The following is a 12,227-nucleotide window of genomic DNA, read 5'->3' as shown; positions in this document are numbered from 1 at the left end:
TACCCCCCTCAAATACCTCTCCTACCCCCCCCCCCCTCAAATGCCACTCCTAAACCCCCTCCCCTCAAATACCACTCCTAAACCCCCCCTCAAATACTTCTCCTAACCCCCCCCCCCCTCAAATACTTCTCCTAACCCCCCCCCCCTCAAATACCTCTCCTAACCCCCCCCCCTCAAATACCTCTCCTAACCCCCCCCCCTCAACAATAACCCGAAAACGAGACAGACTTTGACGATCCCTTTTTTCCGGGAAATAAATTTTAAACAAACCACAATCATTAGTAAAACCAAGTTTTACCAAATTTGAACAAAAAATTGCATTGAAGACATGTTTGATGACATTCAGTTGGTGAATTACACACAACTGACGGTTAAACATATCTGGTGCCTCTATATATGCAATTATATTAACATCCAAAGTTCATCCTACTTTACATATTCTGCACAAAAGAAACTTTCTGCTCCGCCCCATTCATAAAAAACTGCGGAAAATCCTATCAGGTTCTGAACCGGAAAAGATATAAAACAGCGCTGCTGTCATGCTTTTGCTCATTGTCGCTTCGAACGGCGTGGCGCTTGGTCCTGCAATAAGCTGGACCAAATCAGTGGCATAAGGGGGATCACGGCGTGAGGAAAAGCAATAATGTAAACCCCCTCCGCCCTTCACAACAATCTCTCGCCCCCCCCCCCTCAACAACCTCTCCTCCCCCCCCCACCATCAAACCTCTCCTACCCCCCCACCATCAAACTTCTCCTACCCCCCTCCCCCACCATCAAACCCTTCCTACCCCCCCCCTCTCAATTACTACTCCTAAACCCCCCCCCCCTCTCAATTACTACTCCTAAACCCCCCCCCCTCAAATACCTCTCCTAACCCCCCCTCAACAAAAAATAACTCGAAAGCGAGCCAGACTTTAGCGATCCCTTTTTTCCGGGAAATAAATTTTAAACATACCACAATCATTAGTAAAACTAAGTTTTACCAAATTCGAACAAAAAATTTCTTTGACGACATGTTTGATGACATTGAGTTGGTGAATTACACACAACTGACGGTAAAACATATCTGGTGCCTCTATATATGCAATTATATTAACATCCAAAGTCCATCCTACTTTACATATTCTGCACAAAAGAAACTTTCTGCTCCGCCCCATTCATAAAAAACTGCGGGAAATCCTATCAGGTTCTGAACCGGAAAAGATATAAAAGAGCGCTGGTGTCATGCTTTTGCTCATTTTCGCTTCGGACGGCGTGGCACTTGGTCCCAGTGATGCCACATATACAGATTTATCTGTAATGATACAATTTTTTTTTTCAATATTTTGATACAGATATCTGTATATGCAGAATACAGATTTTTGAAAAATATACAGATTTTTCAGATTTTTCAAATAAATGTATAAATAAATTTCATATATTTTTTTTTATATTTATTATTTACGATAAATAATTATTTTTTCCCTTCTAAGCAACTTGAATTCAATCTGATCATCAAATCCAAATCGATTTTTCACTAAATGAATATTATTCGCAGCTAAAATGCGAATTGCCTTGGAATCTTTCGAATGGACTTATGATGTTCAGATGTTCTGATGTCTCGTTATAAGGGATTTTAGTTTCTCTTTCTATTTGTTTAATTAATCATATCACATGGTTACAGATATGAAGGTTAATTAAATATATTTTTCGTCAAATCGATAAACAAGCCATTTTAGAAAACCAACCAAGGGGTTGATTAAAGTTTGTGAGTCGAAGAGTCAACTTGATATTTTTATAATTGAAAAGCATACTTATAGAAATAAAGATTATTGCATGCCATTCGACTAAACTTCCAGTAAAAGTTCTGTGTTATGTCCAATGTCCAGATAAAGGTTTTCGTAACCTCAGACAAAAACAAAATCAAATTCTAGGGATTTTTGATAGGGGAAATGTTTGCTTCAGCAATACCTTAACTTCGTCAGGGGGGTAAACAAGGTCTTTGAGAGCTTAATTTTGGCATGTGGATACATTGTGTTTTAGAGCATCTATTGGCCAAATTTGAGTGCTCTAGAACTTTGTTTACCCTGCTGACGATAATACGTTAAGGTATTGCCGAAGCCGACATTTCCCTTGGGTAATTCATTACGAAAATTTTCACTGTAGAAGAGATACAAAACACATCAAGATTGTGGGATTTCAAGATTTTAAAAATAGACAAATTCTTTAGAAAGCAAACTTCATTAAAATGCTACGAAATTCGCAAAACTTCTATAAAGTTTGCCGCACTTGTATTTCTGAAGAGGCCTGGCCCCCTTGTCACCCCCATTAGCTATGCCAATGAAACTTTAGTAATTTTTTATGATTCTAAACTTAGAACAAACTGAACTATTTTGAACTATGAATTTGCTCAATGGAGATTTACGTAAATCCGCACTGAGACCATAAAACGGAAATTATACAGATTTTTGTGAGCAAGATTTTTAAAAAGATTTTTTGCGATGAAAATACAGATCTAAATTCGAAAAATGTGGCATCACTGCTTGGTCCTGCAGTAAGCAGGACCAAATCAGCGGCTAAAGGTGGATCACGGCGTGACCACAATAATGATGTAAACCCCCTCCCCCTTTCACAACAACCTCTCCCCCTCCCCCTTCACAACAATCTCTCCCCCTCCCCCCTTCACAACAATCTCTCCCCCTCCCCCCTTCACAACAATCTCTCCCCTCCCTCAACAACCTCTCCTAACCCCCCACCACCACTCATCAACAACCTTTCCTAAACCCCCTTCCCCACCCCTCAAATACCGCTCCTAACAAATCAATATCTATGTGTCGGCCACATACTTACAATATGTACATATAAAAACCATGCGTGACCACACATACTATTCATTTGCGTGTAAATTTCATGTGTACTTCTGAGTGGATTCTGTTTATGTGTGGTCAAATGAAAATCATGTAGAATTTCACATGGATATTTGTCAAGAAAAATGTGTAAATTGTTTTGAGTCAACCATAACCGAAACATTGAAATACTTGAAAATTTTAAGATAAAGTATAATAGTCAAAAATGCATGAAAAACATCAATTTTGTGTGGTTCTACGTCATACTGCGGTCGTGTCTAGGACACAACCCTTTACTTTTTTGTTTTGTCAATAACTCGCTTGGATTAACATTTCGACAGTGAGCATGCATATGAGGGCGTTAACGTGATGATCGATTCTCTTCGTCGATTTCCTCTTTTGTTAATAACTCGCTAGAATTAACGTTTCTCGGTGAGTTTGCTGTAGCAAAGAGCAAAGAGAAAATCGATTAAGGGAATCGATCATCACATATGCGCCCTTATGCAGGCTCACTGTCAATATGCTATTTTCAAATCAATTCTAGAATCACCATTCGTTAACTCTAATCTAACCTATTCCAGATGCGCAAGATCGAAGTACAGCTGCGGAACCGCGAGTCGCAGCAGAGCTCCGAGGTGCTCATGTCGGCCCTGGCAGCGATGCAAGACAAGAATGCCACCCTGGAGAAGAACCTATCGGCCGAAACGAGAGTTAAGCTGGACTTATTCTCGGCCCTCGGAGACGCTAGGCGCCAGCTGGAAATTGCTACCTGTAAGATGTGACCGTTTATTAGAAAGCGTCTGTTTTTATGCCCAACCCACTTCCATCCATCCCTTACTCGCAGGTTCCGTTCGTACCAAGGAGAAGGAGATTTTAGACTTGAGAGCGAAAATCGCTCAACTGCTGGCAGTGATGCCAGGGGTGACTGGTGATGCGCTCTGCCTGTCGGGTCCCGGCGGACCTCCTTCATCGGGTGGTGGTGGCTTGCGGCTGGCCGACGCACCACAGTTGCTCTCTCAGTCCGGTATGAACGGGCAACAGAGCCCGATGTCGCACATTGTGATGAACTCGCCACCGTTGATGAGTCAATTAAGCCAGCTGGGTGTGCTGACCTCAACGATCACGACACCGACGGCAGCCATGTCCGGTGTCGTAGGATCTGTGAACAATGTGGTAACTGGTGGTGCCGGAATGATCCCGCATTCGGTACATCAACAGCAGCAGCATCAGCAGCAAACTGCAGCCGGTATTGTGACGGTAGCGGGTGCCGTTACCGGCTCCAATGGCCAAATAGTACAAATGCAAAACTCAAACAACTGTCCCTCCAATCTGGATCCGAATGCGTCGGTCTACACGCCGAAAAACTGCTGCTCATCGATGGTCGGCGGTACCGAGGCCTGACCTGCAGCGTTGGAATTGCAGCATCAATTCCTTCCAATCATCAGCAACAGCAGCAGCAGTAGTTGCACATCTTTCCCCAGTCTTGATCAGTTTATCGCTCCGGTACATACCCTCCTACAGCAAGCGACTCAGCAACAGCAGCAGCAACCAGGTAATCCTTTCGCCTAATCAGTCGGACAAGGGGAAAGGAATCTCCGGAGTGTGTGTGTGTCCTATTTTTGATCTCAATTCTACTCGCGAATTTTACAAAGAGATCCCATTCGAAGAAAAGCTAAATGTTCCTAGTCTCAAACACACACCACGCAGGTTGCGTTGCGACCCGGTCCTATCGCTGGAGAGCTTTCCGTTCTAAATTTTAAAGAAAGAAACCCTACTTTCCTTTCCTTATTTTAAATCTCTGAAGTCAACTGAAGTACTCCTTTAGTTAAGTTTGATTTATTTTCTTTTTGAATTGAACTCTTCTTTTTTGCCTATCAATACCGAAAACTAAATCGAATATTATTGATTATCTGTAAGAAAAATCTGCTGTAGTTTTTCATCGAAAAAAAGCAAAACTCGCAGCCCCATCTCTATGGACGTACTTGTCGTTTCCCAGTTGAACAAATGAAAACTTCCACTTCCTGTTTCCCCGGCGTAGAATAACGGGGGAAGGTTTGTGTTCCCTTTAAGACACCGGGTTGGGGTTCCGTGACCTGGGACCTTTTCGAAACTGCTTTTTTTTTTGTTTCTCTCTATTTTTGTTCTACCGTGCGAAGCTTAGTTCCCGTTGTTGGCAGTGATTCGTAACCAAACTTCACAAAACATAGTACCTAAAATAAGCTTTTATAGAACAATAACTTGCAAGTAACCACACGAGACAATCTTCTTCGGTGTAGAAAAAAAAATCAAAAACTGTCGAGCACACAGGGGTTAACATTTTTCCCTTACTAAACCAACGAACTTCAGTATAATCGAGAATATCCTCAGCGTCATGTTTCCAGCCAACGTTTTTGGCACACAAGTTATCTTGATCCAAAATACTTGTGATGCTCTAAATTTAAAATGCTTCGCGGGCCTCTCAAATCCGTCACGACCAGACGATCCTCGCAAGCGGAAAGCTTAAGCTAAGAAGCAACCACGACCTCACAGAATGAGGATATTCTATAACGGATTAAGGAATAGATGCTTTCTGTGCAAAGTTCAACTGAGCCCAGGACGAGAAGTTCTGGTATTTGAACATTCAATAGATCTGTACTTCTACTTGGCAATTTGGCATACATGATTAGGTAGTTTCGCGTGGTTTCAATTTGCAAGTCTACATAGCTTCGGTTAAGAATCGCTGCCTGGCCAATGGGACACATGACTTCCAGCACGGTAGAAAAGGTTAAGCTGAACTAAATCTAATTAAACATAAGGAAGAGAAAAAAACAAGAAATGTTGTGATATTCATATTACTTAAAATTAATGATTTAACTTTTTTATAATTTTAAAACAAATTATAGCTTATTATTTATATGAAACCAGACAAAAGCAAAATACGCAAGCAACTCGAAATCCGCTCCTATTTTTTTGTATCAAATATTACTCGCGTTAACCGACGATTATCGATTATTATTATTATTATTATTATTAATGGATCTGCTGAATATGGCTGACAGAGCGTAGGACTGGAAGGAAATAGTAACACTACCTTATAGAAAATATATATTTAAATGAGCCAACGACTCATTCCGAACGTCTGATCACTCCCGACGATGACGACTGCGAAACAAAACAAAAATTATGAAAACAGAAAACTTATAAATTAGATCAAAGCGAACGTCGTCGCTCCTTCATCCCGTGGGGGTAGGGGGGGCCGGCGACGACGAAACATCCTGCATTAATCTCCACTTTAAGAAGAATATCTACTAAGCAGAAGTAAGGAAGATTATGCCCACGGATTATCATGATCAGGAGAGACAAATTTCGACACGAACAAGAGAGCAGTTTTGTGTGTTGTGGTGAGTATTGCATTGGTAAATAACCCTGCTAATTTGAGGTCGAGAAAACTCTTGAACGGACAAGTAGATTTACATCTGGAAAAACGATATGTTTGTGCTTGTGTGTGTAAATGGTAAAAGAAGCGTTAGGAAGATAAGCAAAAGGAAAGTTACAAAACGGCAAGCAGCATACAATCTATTTTAAGTTTGAGCAGAACGTTTACTGAAGAGATTGACAAACACACAGAGACACACGGACAGTAATGGTAATAGCAAAGCACACAATTTGAAAACAATGAGAACATTTGAAAAAGAGAAGTAACATACATAAGTACCCCTTGCATGTATTGTGGCGCGGACGAAGGAACCAATCATCGGTCGCGTCCAGCAAAGCTAATGACATGCTTCTAATATGCAGACAACAAACACATTGATGAGACACATTGAAGAAACCGACATGGAAAGTACATGATAAGAATAAACTGAAAATGCAAACAACCTTGTGTTCCTTTCGTGCAGTGAATGGTTTTGAGTTTCTTGGTTTGGTATACTCGTTTGGATTCTAAAGCTGTCCGAACTCGTCCTTGAAATTTATTCTCACTTTACTAGAGTATCTCGTGCACCTCCAATGATGCCACAGCAATCAACGGTAGTGACGTCGGTGATTTCGGCGGGTCCGTTGAAAAGTGAAAAGTCGAAAGTGAAACTCCCACCTCTGGTGGTGAAGTCAGTACCACTCGACAAGCTGGCTCAAGAGATGGCAACTCTCGGCGTCGCTGCCAAGTACACGCTGTGCGGGATTGGCACGAAGATCATCCTTCACACTGTATCATCGGCGTACACATCAGAAGAATATGTTGCCTGGTAGGCCATGATTTGTAGCCATGGTAAGAATGTAATAAACTGAACATATTTTGTCAGTTTAGTTCCAACCACCGAAGAGACAAGGCAGCAGCAGATTGGAGCCCTTCAACAGGTCAATCAAGTTGGAAGCGAGAAGATCATCGAGTCACTCTTCATCGAAATTGACGAGTTTCGTTATGATCCAGACGGAGGACTATTTTTCGAATCGTGGTACGCTCGATACGAGGACGTATTCAAGAAGGACGGGAAGCACCTGAACGATAAAGCTAAGGTCAGGCTGCTTCTGAGGAAAATCGGCACACAATTCCACGAACGCTACGCGAACAGCGTTTTGCCGAATCATCCACGGGATTTTGAGTTCGAAGAAACCGTCAAGAAGCTTAAGAAGCTCTTCGGGAGATGTACCATCGGCGTACACATCAGAAGAATATGTAGGCCATGATTTGTAGCCATGGTACATACAAATGTAACAAACTGAAAATATGTTGTCAGTTTAGTTCAAACCACCGAAAAATGTATCGCAACTACGTTCGTACCTTGGAGCGATCAACTATTACTGACGATGGCCAGAACTTCGAGCGCCGTCTACTCCTTGGAAATGGACCGCGGACTGTCAAAAGTTTCAAAACCATCCTGGTCTCCGATCTCCTGCTGACTCATTTCGACCCCAACACGGAAATCATCGTCGCTGGAGACGCTTCCAAGAATGGTTTGGGCGCTGTAATCCTACTTCGCTTCTCCAACGACTCCGTCAAAGCCGTCGCTCATGTTTCGAGATCGCTGACACCTGCAGAAGAAAACTATGGTTAAATTGAGAAGGAAGCGCTCGCGTTGGTATTTGCTGTCACCCGTTTTCACAAAATGATATTCGGACGCAAATTCGTGCTGCAGACCGACCACAAACCGCTCCTTAAAATTTTCAGCAGCAAGAACGGCATTCCCGTTTACACCGCCAATCGTCTTCAGCGTTGGGCGCTAACGATGTTGCTGTATGATTTCGACATACAGTTCATCCCAACGGCTAGTTTTGGACATGCCGACGTGTTGTCCCGCTTGATGAGCTGTTACAGCAAACCAGACGAGGAATACGTGATTGCTGCTCTCCAAACGGAATCTGACGTGAAGGCAATTCTCGCAGACTCAATATCCAGCTTGCCGGTCACATCCGATATGATCTCCAAGGAAACGCAAGACAACCCGGTCCTACAAGAGGTAATCAACTACATCCGCAATGGCTGGCCAAACACTGTAAGCGTGCTACCAGATACAGCTGTTCGTCAGTTCTATTCCCGACGAGAGAGCCTCCAGGTCACCAAAAACTGCGTCATGATCGCTGACAGAATTGTAGTTCCAGAACGATTCCGCAAGCGCATCATCCGACAACTCCACCGTGGACACCCCGGAATAGACCGAATGAAGTCACTCGCAAGAAGTTTCGTTTACTGGCCCAACATCGATGACGATGTTGAAACGTTTGTGCACCAGTGTCGCCCCTGTGCTGTTGCAGCAAAATCGCCCAACGAAACCGTGGGAGAGGACGCAGATCCAGTTGATGGTTATCACTACCTCGTCGTGGTCGACGCCTATTCGAAGTGGCCGGAAATCTTCAGGTCCCGCAGTACAACTACTACAGCAACATTGAAAATTCTGCAAGAAACTTTCGCGAGGTACGGCAACCCACACACCCTCGTTTCGGACAAAGGTACCCAGTTTGTAAGTACTCGATTCAAGTAATTCTGTGAAGAAAATGGGATCCACCACCTGACGACAGCCCCTTACCACCCACAAATCGAATGAGCAAGCTGAACGCTTTGTCGACACCCTTAAGAGAGGGCTGAAGAAACTAACCGAAGGGGAAACTATGGTAACATTCCAGCATCTCCAGATGTTCCTCTCAGTTTTCCGGTCAACTCCAAATAGAAACGCTCTGGATGGTAAGACACCTGCCCAACTATTTTTAGGAAGACCAATACGAACAACGCTGGACCTATTGAAGCCCTGTGTTCAGACTCCAACCTTGGAGAACATGAAGCAGAACGCTGAATTCAACAGACGGCATGGCGCAGTGAAGAAATTATTCGATCCGGATGATTTGGTCTACGCTCAGGTCCATCGTCGCAACACAATCGATTGGATTCCAGGACAGGTAATCAAGCCCAAGGGCAAAGTGAACTGCACTGTTTTGCTCGAACATGGACGCTTGATTCGAGCACATACCAACCAGCTAAAACAACGATATCCGGATGAAAATAATGCCGATCAATCTCCAAATCCACGCAATCAAGTTCCCTTGGCCTTGCTAGTTGACGAGTTCCACCTACAAGCTCCGAAACCGTTGGTCCCAGCAGTGCTGATAAAAGAACCAATTCCAGATGATGTAATTACGGATGACGAATCTGTTGTTCCTGCTAACAGTGTGAATATCAAGAACCAGTTCAACAGCGTGAAGAAAGAACCCGTAGACTTCCAGCTTGGCTGGCACCCTACGATCTCTTTTGAAAAAAAGGGAGATGTACCATCGGCGTACACATCAGAAGAATATGTTGCCTGGTAGGCCATGATTTGTAGCCATGGTACGAATGTAACAAACTGAAAATAATTAGCTCTTAAACCTAAAACTAGTTTCCTTCTCTTCGAGAACACAACACACACCTAAGTGGACTACAACAATGCTTTGGCTTTCCTGAAGAATTCCAAAGTGGAATTTTTCACACACGACAAGCCATTTAGGTAGTCATCCGAGGCTTACCGAATTTCGAAACGAAGGTGGTCGAAGCTGAAATTAAAAACCGGCACAAGCTGGCCCCACCAGGATTGTCTTTTCCTGGTACACTTCAAGAAGGGGACGGTGACGCTTAATGCGTTGCAAGCAATCCGCTCCCTCTTCAACGTCATCATCCATTGAGAGTCCTACCGTGGTGGCCGCCGCGATGTAACGCAGTGTCAGCGCTGCCTCAACTTCGGACACGGCACCCGAAACTGCAACATCAACACACACTGCAGCTTCTGCATCAAGGACCATGCCTCCTCCGACTGCCCAGAGGACAGTCCTGAGGCTATCAAGTGTGTCAACTGTTACGGTGCTCATCAGGGTTCCGACAGGCAGTGCCTCAAACGCGAGGAATTCAAGCGTATCCGAAAGGATGCATCGTCCGAGGGGGGCGACTCTATCCACGATGCAGGGAAAATTGTGTTTTGCTGTGGCTAGCTGCGCGCACGCTGAGTAGATATGAAGAAGATTGATGACAATTTTGAAGATTTCCTGCAAAACAATGATGCGCGATTTTTTTTTTATAACCTTTATTAAGGAGATTTTTAGCCTTTGGCTAGTTCATCTCCAAGAATGATGCGCGATGCAAGTAGATGCGAGAAAATCAAAGAAGATTTTTCGATGTTTGATTCGCTTATGTGAGATTCTTTGAGCAACTAGAATTGAGATTTAGATGTGTCGCGCCCCTCGGCATCGTCCTCCAACCAACCAGGACGTAAGAAAAATAAGTCCCCGACTTTCAGGCCAGGCGATTTTCCGCCTCTTCGAACCAACCAGCAACCGCGAGTGCAACCAGCTCCCCCCAACCAACGCCCGGTGAACAAATTTCACTCCCCCTGGATCTTGGAGAATACCGCCAACGCTAGAAGGTATGTACTCGGTGGACGAGTGTTGCACCAACAAGAACGAACGGTTCGAAACTATCGTTAAACTGGCTATGCATTATGACGTCTAAACCACTATGCATAGTCACGTGGAACGCTTGCTCCTTAAGAGCAAAAACCATCGAGCTTGCGGACTTCCTCCGCAAGCATACCATCGACGTGGGTCTCTTCACCGAGACCCACCTCAAGTCCGGCGATAGTTGCTGGTTGCCGGACCACAACATCATTCGGCTTGATCGTATCAGCTCAGTGGGGGTGGTGTTGCGATCATCGTCAGGAAAGGGATAAAATACCCCAGTCTGTCCCATATCCGCACCTCTATCATCGAGGCCCTTGTGTGGAGGTGAAGTCGTCGACTGGATACGTCCAGTTCATCGCCGTCTACTGCCCTCGACAGTGTGCCACCAGCAGCGGACTAGCGGCTAAATTTAAGAAGAACCTGTCCACCATCACCCGTACCGGTTCCCGCTTCGTTGTTGGAGGAGATCTAAACGCTCGCAATGAGGCCTGGCGGAACTACCAGCAGAACCAAAACGGTCGTCTGCTGTTTGACCACTCACAGCATGGGCTGTACTCCGTTTTGTTTTCGGACGAGCCAACATTAATCTCACCAGCGGGCAACCTATCGACGCTAGACCTGTTTCTGACAAATACCGGCTTGTCCAAGCCGGTAGCCTTGAACGAACTCAGCTCCGACCACCAACCGGTGGTGGCTGAACTGGGCTACATCGTGGCTCCTGCTTCAAGCCTGCGCAAGGACTACCATAGCGTAACCCCAGTTTGGACGCGTGGTAGACATGCACATCACCGACAACCCGCCGCTTGACACCGTGGAGGACATCGACCGAGCGTTGGAGCGACTCCACCAAGCCATAACCGTGGCTGACGAGGCATGTGTTCGACGAGTTCCTGTGAGGGGTAAGTTTATTGCCATTGATTCCCACACCCAACTCTTGATTCGCCTGAGAAAAGTAGACGCCAGTTCCAAAGAACCAGAGATCTAGCGAGGAAACGTGAAATGGCCGATCTTAACAAGGAGATTGCTTTCAGAATGGTCTCTCTCCGGAACGAAAGTTTCGGGCGGCTCGTCCAGAAGCTGGACGACCGCTCCAGACCATTCTGGAAGCTGCCAAGGTCCTAAAGACGCACCCCAAACCCATTCCACCACTCAAAGATGAATATGATGACGATCGGCTCATAATCACACCTCAGGGAGAAAGCAAATGCGATTGGTGAGCATATTGCCAAATCGCACTCGGTTGGCTTCAACATCCAAAATCCGCTCGAATTTCAGATTGAGCAATGCGTACTCAACCTTGATTCCTCCCCTTGTGCTATCCCTCCGGAGGATAGAATCACAATGGAACCAAATGCACCAAAAACATGAAGGCCCCCGGGTTCGACGGAATATTCAACCTAGTGTCGAAAAATCTCAGCATCAAGGTTCACTCTCTGCTGGCTGCTGTCTTCAACTACTGCACTACGTTCCACTGCTAACAGTGTGCGCGTTTAATTTGGCGTGGTA

At 44.7% G+C, this 12,227-nt stretch overlaps 1 protein-coding gene across 1 annotated transcript in view; it reads left to right on the top strand.

The window, feature by feature from the left end:
- Nucleotides 1–5,309, top strand: part of LOC135703151 (macoilin) — a 41,140-nt gene extending 35,831 nt beyond the window's left edge. The window contains exons 8-9 of the mRNA XM_065224257.1: nucleotides 3,407–3,596; nucleotides 3,670–5,309. Of these exons, the coding sequence (XP_065080329.1) occupies nucleotides 3,407–3,596; nucleotides 3,670–4,226 (747 nt within the window). The 3' untranslated portion in view covers nucleotides 4,227–5,309. The remainder of the gene's footprint in view (nucleotides 1–3,406; nucleotides 3,597–3,669) is intronic.
- The last annotated feature ends 6,918 nt before the right edge of the window (nucleotides 5,310–12,227 follow it).

The sequence above is a fragment of the Ochlerotatus camptorhynchus genome, unplaced genomic scaffold (genome assembly GCF_037179485.1).
Source record: "Ochlerotatus camptorhynchus isolate MF236.1 unplaced genomic scaffold, CSIRO-AGI_Acam_v1.1 ptg000209l, whole genome shotgun sequence".
Classification (NCBI taxonomy): domain Eukaryota; kingdom Metazoa; phylum Arthropoda; class Insecta; order Diptera; family Culicidae; genus Ochlerotatus; species Ochlerotatus camptorhynchus.
This window is presented reverse-complemented; position numbering and strand designations above follow the sequence as displayed.